Genomic DNA, 13,736 nt, shown 5'->3' on the forward strand with positions numbered 1-13,736 from the left:
AGGGATGAGAGCGGGCGAAGACGCATCACCAATGTTGTCGACTGCCAGTGCCAAATCAACCGCAGCGCAACCTCCAACCCACTCGGCGCCCATCTTACAATACAAAATATGATATTTGCTGTCCTCATATCAATATTTCTACACGATATTTTTTTATTTTGGTAGGCTAGTGAAGGAAGAAATATGTTCATGGATGTGTAAGGAATGAAAACGTTCCAAGATGGTCCGCATCGCAAACGCTCTGGGTTTGGTTATATTCAGCGTCGCTCTTCTCATTTTATCCTTAATAAGTTATGTTTCGATACGAAAGGACAGCTTTTTCACTTCTTCTAAATATGATATGGGGGGTCCAAGAATAATGTTCCACGCAGGATTTCGGTGAGTAAGCAACGCAAACCTTACATTTATGCATCTGTGGTTAATATGGGTAGACTAGACGCACAAAACGCCGACATAGCCAGAAAAACGTTTATTCATGTCACGGTTGACATTTCAGCGCAATCTTTATTTTGCTTGTCAACAGCTGGCTTTAAAAGTGCTACGTGCACTCATCTGCAGTAGGAGAACCTGGCCTTATAGCCTAGAAATAATAATGAAGCAAACACCACGACAGGATATTTTCAAGGATATTTTCCAAATTGAATGCTAAAGGATTGGCCTCGATTAAAGGGGAAATCCGGAGAATTTTGTTATTCCAACCTTGTTGATTCAATTTCAAGAGAACTGTCCAAGGTGCTGAGATTGATTCGATCGATTACGTTGCTGCCTTATGCGAATGCCCATGTAGCCTACAACTATATTGTTGTTTTCAGGTCTCAATTCGCCATGAATTTCTTAGACCCCTCTTTCATTCCACTGACTAATGCACTGAATGAGGAACTTCAAGGGAAACCATCCAAATGGAAATTCAACAGAACAGCTTTCTATCAACAAAGGTAAATTAATTAAGTTAAGATGTTGTTAATTGGTCTAAAAATGTAATCAAATATAAAATCAGCAATATTGTAGTATGTTGGTTGTTTTTTAGGAAAGAAATCTTCAATTTCATTGATGTGGCCAACAATTTCTCACTGACCAAGAACGGTGTGCGTGTGGGCCAACTGATGCACTTTGACTACTCCAGCCACAAATATGTCTTCTCCATAAGCAACAACTTTAAGTCCTTGCTTCCTGAAACCTCACCCATCCTGAACAAGCACTACAATGTGTGTGCTGTGGTGGGCAACAGTGGCATCCTCACGGGCAGCCACTGTGGGTCAGAGATTGACAAAGCCGACTTCATCTTCCGCTGCAACTTTGCCCCTACGGAGGTCTTCTACAAGGATGTTGGCCGGAAGACCAACATGACGACCTTTAACCCTAGCATTCTTGAGCACTACTACAACAACCTACTGACCATCCAGGACCGCAACAACTTCTTCCTCAACTTGAAGAAGCTGGAGGGAGCAATTTTGTGGATCCCTGCTTTCTTCCTTCACACCTCAGCAACAGTCACCAGGACACTAGTTGATTTCTTTGTGGAGCACAAAGGTCAGCTGAAGATTGAGCTGGCCTGGCCAGGCAACATAATGCAGGATGTCAACAAGTGAGTATGGTGTGGACATGTAATCATTCATGGTTTAAATTCAACCTTAAGTCAAGATTGTTCCATTTCTGATCCCCGGGCAATACTGAAATCTTTTAATTACAGATTACAAATGGCTTCTCTAATGTCCGTTGCCTTTCATCCTGTTTTTCTTCTACCACTGACCACGTATTCTGTTCTCTCTCAGATACTGGAAGACAAAGAACCTTTCGCCGAAGCGACTGAGCACGGGGATCCTCATGTATACGTTGGCCTCCGCCATGTGCGAGGAGATCCATCTGTATGGCTTCTGGCCCTTCGGCTGGGACCCCAACACAGGCAAGGATTTGCCCTACCATTACTACGACAAGAAAGGGACCAAGTTCACCACTAAGTGGCAGGAGACCCACCAACTGCCCAGTGAGTTCAAACTCCTCTACAAGATGCATGGGGAAGGTGTGACCAGGATGAGTCTGTCACACTGCACCTAGACATTCCCAAATGGCCTGCTGTCAAGCTAGTCATTTGTTAGAGGGGGGCTTCATGGAGGCTGAACCCGATTTGGCCTCAGCTTGTTATATTTTCCGATGCAGAATTAGACCACGCATGATTAGTATGACAACGTTTTCATCCTAGTAACACACGCTCCTGTCACTTGCAGCGCATGTGGACTTTCGAGGTTTGTCTTTGTAATTCACACCAAGGTGTAAGGGTGGTTTAGGGACATGGGGGTAACATTCCAGCTTTAAGGGATTGTTGTGCTGTTTCCTATGTACCATGGGTGAGTTAAATATATTATACTATGTATCACGCTACCACATAAAGTATTGTCTTAATGTGTTGTTATCACCTTGCTACAAATCATATTGCATTGCTATCATGACTGGGGCTGAACAGAATATGTCTTCTTGAACAAGGGATGTGGATGGAAAAACACTCAGAAACTCCAAAATGATTTTCATTAATGATGGTGGCAAAAATGGTAAAAGGCTATTAATCCTGGCCTTATTTCAAGGGAATTTTAATAGTTACTTTGACATCACTGCCTAATCTCAGGGACGGAGTTAGAACAGTGTTTTTTCTAATTAGATGCCAGTCCATCATTGGAGGCACAAACACAATATTTTTCTGACCTTTTTACCACCTAGCTACAACCCAAGGTGCCATTGGTTTCTGGGTCTAAAATACTGGTCTGGATGCTAGAAGTTGTTTACAATACTATCCCAAAGGTGTAAGGCAGTTACTAGTCTGAGAGGGTAGTTACTATCTAATATCTTTTTTTAAAGTCTTCAAACCTAGATTAAGAATTTACATTCCAACTACAATCCATTTATTGATCACATTTCAGTACATTATAATACTTGGAGTAAAACATTAGAAATAACATTTGAAAAGGTATTCCAGAAAAACATTTTGTCCAAAATGTATTTGTTACCTTTATTTAGCCAGGGAGGTCAAATATAATATATAAAAAAAGTCCTACATCTCAATTCTTGATAAAGTAAGAAAGGAAAGTGTATATTGTAATAATAATGAGGGTACATTCTACCACATTCTTTTGCCATTAATGTATAGTTCTATGTTTTTTTTGCCATGAACCCAAATCACAAAGCTTCTTAATTCCTGAATTATTACCCTGAAGACACTGTAGTTCTGAAGCAATTTAAAAACAAATCAACACAGATAAAGGTTACATCTATCACATATAGGCTTGTATAACTTTACATATTATTACATACCAATCTGAAAAAGTAGCATCTTGTACAAAGAGCATGATACACCATTTGAATGAAATTGCACGAAAGAGACTAACAACAATGTATGGCTAGTTTTATACAACCTTTTTCAAAGGATATGTTTCAAGGATAGAACTTTTCTTTTTTGTTATTGTTTGTATTTACACTGGTATTTTCAATAAACTGTCAGCTTCAAAAACTTTATATAAGAAGAGTTTTAATGTGCAAGAAAATCTGAATCACTGGGACCAAACTAGTCTTTGTTTCACCTTTCTGACAAATAAATAAGTAATAAAACTTTATTTTTATAACTCTCTATTACTCTTCTCAACAAAAAAAATACTCAACAAAAAGTATTTTTTCTCCATCTAGGTGTCATGTCAGGCTGAGCTTGTTAGCATGCTGTGAATGGATCTGTAGAATAACTTGGCTGAAAAACAATGATAGGCACATGATAGTCCCATGACTCACTGCACATGCTCACATTGGGGCATACTGGCTTAGGGGCCACACCTGCCCATAGTTGGGGGTCAGTTTCTCTACGAGAGACTGCTCAGTGTAAACCTCCTGCACAAGACTTAGTGTTGCCTTAACAGGTTGACTTTGTCATTGTGGTTATGTTTATAAATCTACCCATTTCTTCCCCATGTCTCACATAAACAGGTTGCCCTTACCCTGACTACAATGTTTTACTGATGTGACACTAGGTTAAGTAATTCGAAATCTTCCACTGATTTTTGATTGATTTCACTCATAGAATGTTTCTTTATTACACCAAAGATAACCCATTTAGACAAAACTTGTTATAGAAACTGACTTAATGAAGTGACTTGGGATGTAGGATGTAACAGGATAATGTAACACTATGTCCAGCGATTTCATTTATGCTGTATTCTTTATTTTTTAAATGTTTTGTCAAATGATGTCTTCACACATCTGAAACTGGGATTTCTTGAGTGGTATAATACAGAATCTTGCCTTTTCAGTGTCACTGAAAATCAGAGTTCTGGGGCTGAATAATGAACGCTCTTCGTGCCTCCATACATGTCCTATCATAACAAACTTTCACCTTTTGTTCAATAACCAAAAACTTCAAATAGAACGATGGGGATGTCTCTCTCTCTCCCTCATAAATAAGTATTGTTCTGAGAAGGATCAAATGTAAATTATTGTTTGTGTGAGTGTGTGTGTGTGTGTGTGTGTGTTCAACAAGAATGGTATTAGCTACTTCCTGACTGTAATTTTGTTAAGTCATTTTGATTTACGGTACTGTATGTGCATGCATGTGTTTATTTAGGGTAAGAACAAACACAGTAAACTATATACTGACAGTAGCTTTATTCAAAATTCTGTTTCAGCATTTCAATTTATAGCATTTACTCTCGGAATGTTCATATGTAAGAACAATAGATTTTTCACATAATACTTAAATAAGTATTTAAGTATATAGATATTACAAGTTAATTCATGGTCTTGGAACTTTTTTCTTACTTTACCTACTCTATGTGCATGACAATTAAGTTCCATAAATAATCAATAGTAGCAGTCAATATACTCATACAAAATTAATGATTTATGTAAGGGACTTTGTCATGTTTGGCTTATCTAACATAATCATCAAGTTATCTCATTTATGTATAAAAATGTAACAATGACTCTGAATGACTTACATAAATGTCAGATTATATTCAGTGATACATGTACGAATGTGCCTGCATTGTCCTCCCATCATGTCTCAATGTTTCAAATAAAAACACAATTTTTTTCCTTCAAAATTCGAGTCTTGGTATTGTTGTGGACTCTCGATTATTGTGCAGGGTGGCAACCGGTGAGGTATACAGGGGTCAGGTCAGGGGGCCTAAGAAAGAGATTGAGACCTACGCAGTAAGAATTACACCAAAGGACAGGCTTGAACCAAAATAGAGAGGAAGTCTAATGGGAGGCCGGGTTGGCAGTCTGAGGATGGGAACGAGTGTGTGTTTGGAGGAAGTGTGGCCTGTTATGTGTAAGAACTTGCATAACAAGGAGTTGGCTAGACAAATCAACGAGATTGTCTAGCATGGATGGGGGGGGGGGGGGGGGTTCCAGATAGCTTACACCTGTAAACAATCAGAAAGTCAGGACTTAAGAGCTATAAGTACCCTAAAGGACCAAAGTCATGTCTCAAAAGTGTCAGGCAAGGCCAGGGTGAGTCAGCATTAGAGGAGACTGTGGTGTGTGCGAGTGTCTCAATAGCAGAACAAGAGAGGTCTTGCCAAAGTTTAGAAGGAGAAACCCATAGAGCAGGAGCCAGAGAAGGGGAGATTGAAGATAGAGGAATGGGTTAAGCATGAGAGGATGGAGACTGAGAGCTGAGGTGAACTAGAGTTGAGAAGAAACTAGAACATGTAGAAGTGGAGGCTTCTGGGGTAAAGAGAGTGCATCAACACTTTAAGAGCGAGGGGATGCAAACGCAGGTTTGGGGTGGAGATGAACAGGTTAAAGAACCTTCTAGAAGGTTGCGAAATAGTAGCAGGCAGGGCGGTGGATTGTTCCTCATATCTGTCTATATAATAAAATGTCCAACAAAGTAAGGTTTTGAACCTTCCATGTACTAATGCTACCATGCTGAATAAACCATCAAGCCACCTTGCCTTTTGAAAGATATTCTGTCTCCGACTCTATTTTTGAGAATGCATCTGATCTTCTTCAACATTATCCTTAAAGCACATAGCATGTCCTAATTACAAGTTGTGGATAATTTTTACTGTAAAGCATCTCCAAATCCAAATACAGATTCACTTTATAAACTGTGTACATATGACACCATGTTCATAGATGAATCTGCACGGGCCAACCTTTTACACACAACTAAACCTGATAACCGGGAAGCTCTCTAGAATACTCTCTATATAGACTCAGTGTACTGCATGGGCATTTGGAGAAGAGAGCAACTCAGCATTTCAGCAGGCACATTTCCTCCGTGGGGCTACCTCCTCCTGATGGCTGGCGACTGAGCTCCCATTGGGGGCGTTAGACGAGGCCCCAGCCCCCTCGCTGCCCTGCTCCATGCGCCTCATCACCAGCTCCAGGAGGCTGGTCACTGCCTTGTCCACGTCAGCGCCCGTGGCGGCGCTGGTCTCAAAGTAGGGGATGCTAGGGTCACATTGTGGGGAAAAGTTCAACATTCATGTGAAGACTAGTGTGTAATAGCAGGTTGTCTCCACCTACAGGTGAATGAAAAACTGAAAAGAGCTTGTTTCTCCACGATTCATTTGTGTGCACTATCATTTCTTTGCCGGTTGAATTTGTATTTTATTTTAGCATAGGGCAGTCTGTTTGGAGTTGAAATTAGATTTAAAGCAGTTAGAAATCCAAAGAACCTATCCAAGCACAGTTGTTTATTCCTTGTGCCGGTAATCAGACTCACCCATATCTGTCTGCCAGATCTCTAACTTGGCGTCCATTTACATCTCTTTGGTCTTGAAGATCTGCTTTGGTGCCAACTAACACTATATCTGGACTGTCACAGTAGGCGTTGGCCTGCAACTGACCTGGATAAAAACAAATTGCGGATTTCAGTCATCATCCGTATATAGATATGAGCAAAATATCAAGTATTTTACTTTATTAGCAACATCTACATTCCTAAATATAAGCCCAATGTATATCCCATCAAGATATTAAAGTCACATTAGTCACATTAATGGTTTTCAATTTGATTAAACAGACCACAGACTGTTAGCTCTGCCAAAGCCTTCAGATCAATAAAGTAATCAATAGTCTGAAGGTTTTGGCAGATCACGTAGCTGATACACTACATACTCATCCAGTTTCGGACATTGAGGAAACTCTGCTGATTGGTCAAGTCAAACATCAGCAGGAAGCCCATAGCATCTCTGAAGAAGGCCGTGGTAAGACTCCTAAACCTGGGGCAAAGAACTCAAATCAATCCATAAAATCTTGGGTATGCGTCAGAAACAAAAGCAAAGATTCTCACAATGACATTACAACCTTTCCAATACCAAGAACATCAGTCATTTCTTAACATAGGAGTAATGTCTCTACCTCTCCTGTCCAGCTGTGTCCCAAAGCTGCAGGTGAACAGAAAAACTCCTCTCCGTGGTCCCGCCAGAGCCTGTTCCCATGTACATCTGCAAACCCAAGTTTTCTTCATAGTTAGTTACAGCTCAGCGGTACAAGATTTGAAGTCAGATCGAGAGGTCACAGGTTCGAATCCTCTTCTGTCGCTTTCGATAAAAGCGTCTGCCATATGAACACATTACTGTTATTATCTCAAGTATGTCACAGGACTTCAAATGTATCCCTGTTCCTAAAGATGCATTATGGGATTTGAAACCTGTACCAATATGTAATCATACACAGTAAAAGTACCAATATGTAAATGTATCACAATACACAGAATGTACCAACATGTAATCACGCACAATACAAATGTATGAAATATGACCCCTCACCACTCTCTTTTCCCGGAAATCGATCCCAACTGTGGTGGCGAACTTGCGGTTGAACTTGTTGTCAGTGTATCTATAAAGGAACGTGGTCTTCCCCACACCTGAGTCCCCTAAGGCCAGAAGCTTGATAAGATAGTCATAGTCCCCATCGGTCATGGTGTTGAACCTGCACTGGAACACAACACAACAACAGCTGTTCGCATTCTGAGTTGAGAAACGTTCTGGTTTTCGTGCACCTACGAATCTGAAAATGAAATTCCTCATCAGCCCGTTCATGATCACAGAGGCTTAGCTGGGCCGTCATAACTTGGGAGTCGTAAAAAAAAAAAAGAAAAAAAAAAGCTGATCAGAGAGTTGCTACAGTAGCACATGACTGGAGCCAGTGTTCACATGAGCGGTCAAGTGGCTGGAAAGTCTGTGCCTTCGGGGGGGGGGGGGCAAATGTTGATTGTTACACAAGCAGAACTTCTTATGAGGTATTTCTCTAGCCCCCAGACAGTTCACCATGGCACCACACTTCTGAGGTCACTTGTTGGGTCACAGTAGGCCACAGTACTCTGACCATTAGGCATGTGTAGTGACATGATGTATGACAATGCAAATGAAAGAAAGTCAGAAGATGGTCAAAAGACTGCATTGTCATAGAACTGACTGAATACTTTGGTTACTCCGCATCCTTTGAACATGTTTTTTCCACTCCTCTCTTCTTTGTGCATTTTTGTGTCACATTGGGGAATTGGAATGTCATGCGACTCCAATTCTATCAGCTTCAGCAATTAAAGAGAATAGCCTACCCGTGTGAAATTGACATTTCCCATGTGCATAATGTGAAGTATTGGGTTCTTTTCAGTCAGCACATCCAGAGATGGAGGGAGGGTGTGGGAGCCCCTCAGCAAACAACAGTGGGATATTATCACACTCATAGTGAGCTGTGTTAGTAATCATCTGCCTGTTCATTGCAAATTCCAACGATACATCTAGGCCCAGTTCCCCAGACATGGAGGTCTTCATTTAATTTTAGTCTTACTTTAGGACTAGTCTTTATCTATGTCTGGAAAACTGGGCCCTAGAGTTCTGAGACACATTACACAGTCATAGTTTTGAATTACTTAGATGCATTGTTTAATTTAGACAAATTATAACTTATCTGTGACATCAAATAATGGTTAGGTAGACCTGCAATACATTTGAAAAGGCTTTTACTCCTGTTGACACATACCACATCAGACGGGGTGACTAAGGTGAAATAAAACAGAACAGAAATTAAAGATAGATATCTTCCATCTTACCAAGTTAGCTGGAGGTAGGGCCAACATCCATCCAGGGAACCTAATCGGTCCTCGTTAAACACATTGTGGGGTACACATGCTATTACTTGAACCTTACCCCCTTTCCCATGTGATAAAGGGAGGAGTTTCCAGCTAAAAAACAGCCAAACAATGTGGTCTCCACAGACCTTGTGTTTTCTGGTATTTCTCAGGGAGGGAGGGAGAGAAAAAAACAGGGATTGCAGCCCTGCAATAATGTGTTCTTGTGTGGATTCCGGTGAAAGTCTGCCAGCTGAGGACTTAAACCCGTAAACCCCTTCCTGGCCTCCGGGTCTTTCACCTCTCTAGAACCTTGGAAGATAATCCCTAAACCCAACACAAAGCGTTCCTCCCAAGCAGAGACCTTTAAGACATTTATGGGGTTAAAATGTCTGACGTACGGTTCAATGGTTATATTTACAGGCCAGTCTCAACCTATCCAGAGCATCTATCTAAAACATAGGTTGATCATTACTCAGTACATCATATCTACATACTTAATTGATGCAGTCAGATCTATCCACCAGGGGGCAGTATTTACAGCAAAAGCTAACATGCATTCAAAGTGATACCAAACTGATAGACAAACGTTTTATTTTTAACCGTTACATGACTGCATACAAAATATTTACAATGTTGTACTTTCTGTCCCTTTTAAACATACAATGTATTACTCCGAAGTAACTTTAAACTTAAATGACAAAAATAGATTTATTTCGATATCATACGTTTTAGCTGGGCTTAAAATATTTGAGCAAGTTATTTGTCTGACTGCCTTTAGCTTGAGGCTTTCTCTCTTTGACCAGGGACGTTTTCCTTTCTTGCTTAGAGTTTGGAGTGATCTTCCCAAGGATTTTCTGCTGCTTCCATTCTGAACGCAAGTCTTCCTGTACATCCGAAGGCAGCTCAGAGAACACCCTCGGATCAACGTCTTTAGGGAAGATGGAGTCGGTAGACACCTGGTGTCCAGTCTTCTCCTGTTCTGCTGAGAGGTCTCCCCGTGGTGCCTTTGGGTCTGGGAGCACCGTGAGGTCGCCACATGTCTGTGTGTCTGGCAGTTGAAAATCCCCGACAGACTCCTTTCTGTCTATGACTGTGTTGTATGACTCAGCGAATTTGCATGTGGCGAGCGGGGAGATAGAGTCAGAGAGTGGAGGTCCTTTTGTGAGAGATGACTGTGTCCCGTCACCAGCAGATACTGTTGCTGATAGAGCGTTGTGGCTGGGGGGGTGTTTGGGGGGGTCTGGATAGGCGGGGGAGAGCAGCTCCTTCTGAATGTCTTCGGGTAGCTGGCTGAACACTTCAGGGTCGATGTTGGGGGGCAGTCGAAAAGAGGGCTTTGACTTGTTAGTGTTAACCCTTTCATTTCCCTGTGCTCGACCAGTCTGGGATTTGACTGTCTGGGGCTGAGCGGTGATTAGCGAGTCACGTCTTGGTGCTGACCCTCCCCACAGTTGGCTCTTCCTGTTAGGAGAAAGCGTCTCTGGTAACCAGTGTGAAGCACCTTGATCACTTGATACCACGTCTCCACCATCTTCCATACCAGATGCACCCTGTTGCTGGTAAGGGCAACTCTCACACTGAGACAAATCCTCCTGAGGGCAAATGTTAAACAGACAAAGACAGATTAAAACTGAAACATGATGGAGAATGAAGTATGTACAAGGTTTCCCACAGAAAAATGTGTTAGTCAAGGAATCTGGCGGAAACACAGCGAATATTGATAATTAAAAAAAACTGCGGGAAACCCTGATGTAGAGCAGAGTAGAAGCTAGACTTCTACCTGATGCAGGTAGGAGGGCTGGGTCTTGCCAGGTGATCTGGGCGCAAAGAAGGAGTTGATGGCGGCCTTGGTGCTGGCAGCTCCTCGAGGCTGCAGGTTACTGAAGCACACGTTGATCAGGGTGAGGTGGAATGCTGCGAAGGTGTCCACCATCTTATGGAACAGCTTCAAAGCAATGGAGATGAGCTGGGCTATGGCATCCCTGCTACCTGAGTAAAAACAACAACAACTGAATGACAGTAATTGTGTGGAACTTCTACACTTGTCCATAACTCCTGATGCAGCTAGTAATGTTTTAAACTGGAACCTGAGGTGATCTTCTGTCCTATATGGGTGGGGATGGGGCATTGACGGCTTTCACGGCTGAACCACTTGTTGGTGACCGAGTATTTCCGGATGGTCAGTCGGAAAGTAAGTGGCTGGCGGCCATCTTTGTACATCCTAAAATAAAATCCAAACCCTTTATCTTAAAAGCTGGTTGTCGTTGTGTGTGCTTGCCATTATGTCTGTACGGGTCTACAACGCCAACTTTCTTACCGCTCCAAGAGGCTGCCCAACAGATCCTCGACTTTTTGCAAAACGTCTTTCACCAAAGATATTTTCTTGAAGGAGTCTTCATCGCTAAGTGACTGATATCCAGGAGACAGACATAATCTCACTTCCATTTTTCTGCCAAAACATGAATACCTCCAAGCCTTTTCAACCGCCCCGTCAACTGCTATAGTCATACCTGGGGGGCACCTGTGGGGGTAACGGGGGCATCGTCAATTCCCAGAGCCAGATTATGAAGCCGCTGAGCAGTGGAGGACCCAAACTCCTGCACAAGCTCAGCCAATGGGAAGAGCTGGAGGTCCTGTACACTGACCAATCCCAGGGCCTGGAGTCTCTTTGCAGTCTGGTGTCCCACTCCTACCAATGACGTGGGTCGACAGAGAAACAGGTTTACATCATATTCATTTAGCAGACGCTAAATGTATATTTTACTGTCGATTGTTCTTCTACAGGTACACTCTTGCCCTTTTTGGGTTTCATGTTGTTTAATTGTACTTGCACTTCTTGAGTTTCATGTTGATTAATTGTAACTTGCTTAACTGTATGCTCTTATGGTTCTTCCCTTTGGCACTTATTTGGTATTTCACAATGTATGCTTCATGTTTTGGCTGCTTGCAATGTTTGGGGCTACCTCGTTGTTATGATCAATGACCTATGCTCTTTTGTAAAGCTCTCTCTTGGAAGTCGCTTTGGATAAAAGCGTCTGCTAAATGCATAAATGTAATGTCAACGTATGCATTCAAAGCGACATACAAATGTTACTGGCCGGATGGGTCAACCATAGATTAAGGAACAACAGAAGGCATCCTATACCAGGGACTTTCCGTAGGCCACTCAGTCTGCCCATGATATCTCTGATGCTCTCTGGTAGAAGAGTGGTCTGCTGATTGGGTTTGAAGGTGCCAGACACTAGTTTAGCCAGCAGCTTGTTAGTGGCAACACCAGCACAGCAAGTCAGGCCCAGTTTAGAGTGAATGTCCTCTCTGAGCTCCGCTGCAATGTGGGAGCCTACCGCCAATCTGGAGTGGCGCATGGCGTTAGGATCTACATCTGAAACAACCAAATAAAAACGTCACAAATTTGATTAGTTAACATGCCCTACATTCAAGCTGGCAGAGATTCTGCTTTTTAGAAAGAGCTTTTTGACAGATTAGTTTGAATGCAAAAGGGGTCACACTGCAAACGGAAACCGGAAGACAGATGCAAAGTGGCCATATTAATTTGAGCAGTTTCTTAACACATATCTCGGTTTCATTCGGCTGCAGTTGGTGTCAAGCCAGAACAACTACGTGCTGTGAGAACTAAAGCCACTCACTGCTGTGATTGTAAACGTGTCCTTTGAATGAGGACTCTGTGGCCTCATTCCCCTTGGTCAGCTTTTTCTCCACCAACTCTGTGATGTCCATGAAGTTTTCATCAAAGCCTAGTCTCTCCACCAATGGACAGTAGGACGTCAGCAGCTCTGGATATTGGACAGAACAGCCATGGGTGAGGGTTCACTTCCTCTACTTCTCAGGAGCATGTTCACTGTGTTTGAATGTAGTTTGACATGCAAGTTGAGACTGCTTAGAACTGCTTGGACGTAGCCTACATACCCGTGACCTTGTAAGACGTCTCCCTATAGTGAGTCAGGTCCTCTCCTTTAACCATCACCAACTGAGGACATTTCTCTAAAGCATCAGTCACTGACATTAGCTTGGTGACACCACGGTCCCTGGCTATATAGTTACAGGTGACGATAATGTATTTCTGCTGAATACCTAGGGATTGGGAAATGAGCTTTGTTAAAATCACACTCTGACAGTAGGTTATTAATGGTAAACCGTTAAAGATTAATTTAGAGAAGAGAGATATTCAGTATAGTGACCTAGTGGCACATTCCGTAGCGCTGGGTTTCGGATCATTTCAACCTGGGCGTAAAAACAATCCATGTCAAAATGCAGGATGACTCTTGGCGATGCTAGTTGGAGTACGTTACTGATGACTTTGGCTTCGGTACCTGAAAGAAGCACGTTCTTTTCTGTTAACTCAAATATTACCGCATGGATAGACTATTATACATAGAAATTTGAAGGGGGAAAATCCATAGGCTAATCCTTCGAGCTTTTTCCTGAGTCAGTGCCAACTCACGGGGAAGTGCAGGTAGTGCTAAGTCTGTGCTGTTCCAGTCAGTTTCATCTTCGTCTATGTCATCTACATCCATGTTTATTCCTAAAAGTAAGTAGATTGAGAGGCACTTAACTGCCACTACCAGTTAACTATAAATTACATATTTGTGTTTTGATTTTCAGTTGCTGTGTGTGGACACGCTTCTCCACTTTTCTGATTTGCTGAACACCA

General features: G+C 42.1%; 3 protein-coding genes across 3 annotated transcripts; 1 reads left to right on the top strand and 2 right to left on the bottom strand.

Moving 5' to 3' along the window:
- Positions 1-7: 7 nt before the first annotated feature.
- On the top strand, positions 8-4,795 carry LOC146219840 (alpha-N-acetylneuraminate alpha-2,8-sialyltransferase ST8SIA3-like). Its single transcript, XM_084694768.1, has 4 exons — positions 8-378; positions 813-935; positions 1,028-1,585; positions 1,773-4,795. Exons 1-4 carry the CDS (start codon positions 221-223, stop codon positions 2,053-2,055), a joined length of 1,122 nt encoding a protein of 373 aa, XP_084550894.1. The 5' UTR covers positions 8-220; the 3' UTR covers positions 2,056-4,795.
- A 1,051-nt stretch (positions 4,796-5,846) lies between these two features.
- On the bottom strand, positions 5,847-9,093 carry LOC146219841 (ras-related protein Rab-27B-like). Its single transcript, XM_084694795.1, has 6 exons — positions 9,044-9,093; positions 7,758-7,920; positions 7,348-7,433; positions 7,105-7,208; positions 6,710-6,833; positions 5,847-6,435 (listed from the first exon to the last, which is right to left on the bottom strand). Exons 2-6 carry the CDS (start codon positions 7,908-7,910, stop codon positions 6,243-6,245), a joined length of 660 nt encoding a protein of 219 aa, XP_084550921.1. The 5' UTR covers positions 7,911-7,920; positions 9,044-9,093; the 3' UTR covers positions 5,847-6,242.
- A 545-nt stretch (positions 9,094-9,638) lies between these two features.
- Positions 9,639-13,735, bottom strand: poli (polymerase (DNA directed) iota). Its single transcript, XM_084694788.1, has 10 exons — positions 13,527-13,735; positions 13,264-13,395; positions 12,992-13,156; positions 12,712-12,858; positions 12,210-12,446; positions 11,575-11,753; positions 11,382-11,473; positions 11,152-11,285; positions 10,845-11,053; positions 9,639-10,656 (listed from the first exon to the last, which is right to left on the bottom strand). Exons 1-10 carry the CDS (start codon positions 13,597-13,599, stop codon positions 9,793-9,795), a joined length of 2,232 nt encoding a protein of 743 aa, XP_084550914.1. The 5' UTR covers positions 13,600-13,735; the 3' UTR covers positions 9,639-9,792.
- Position 13,736: the final 1 nt, after the last annotated feature.

Source organism: Hypomesus nipponensis, chromosome 28 (assembly GCF_054491055.1).
Source record: "Hypomesus nipponensis isolate SF chromosome 28, ASM5449105v1, whole genome shotgun sequence".
Taxonomy (NCBI): Eukaryota; Metazoa; Chordata; class Actinopteri; order Osmeriformes; family Osmeridae; genus Hypomesus; species Hypomesus nipponensis.

Bases quoted from the DNA above. Each gene is read 5' to 3' on its own strand.
- LOC146219840 (XM_084694768.1), top strand. From the start codon at position 221: ATGGTCCGCATCGCAAACGCTCTGGGTTTGGTTATATTCAGCGTCGCT. The intron at 379-812 runs GTGAGTAAGCAA...TGTTGTTTTCAG, and splicing joins ATGTTCCACGCAGGATTTCG to GTCTCAATTCGCCATGAATT. The intron at 936-1,027 runs GTAAATTAATTA...GTTGTTTTTTAG, and splicing joins ACAGCTTTCTATCAACAAAG to GAAAGAAATCTTCAATTTCA.
- LOC146219841 (XM_084694795.1), bottom strand. From the start codon at position 7,910: ATGACCGATGGGGACTATGACTATCTTATCAAGCTTCTGGCCTTAGGG. The intron at 6,834-7,104 runs GTATGTAGTGTA...GTTTTTATCCAG, and splicing joins CAATGTCCGAAACTGGATGA to GTCAGTTGCAGGCCAACGCC. The intron at 6,436-6,709 runs GTGAGTCTGATT...ATGTGACCCTAG, and splicing joins GATCTGGCAGACAGATATGG to CATCCCCTACTTTGAGACCA.
- poli (XM_084694788.1), bottom strand. From the start codon at position 13,599: ATGGATGTAGATGACATAGACGAAGATGAAACTGACTGGAACAGCACA. The intron at 12,447-12,711 runs GTGAGTGGCTTT...TGGTTGTTTCAG, and splicing joins ACACGTTTACAATCACAGCA to ATGTAGATCCTAACGCCATG. The intron at 11,286-11,381 runs GTAAGAAAGTTG...ATTTTATTTTAG, and splicing joins TTGGGCAGCCTCTTGGAGCG to GATGTACAAAGATGGCCGCC.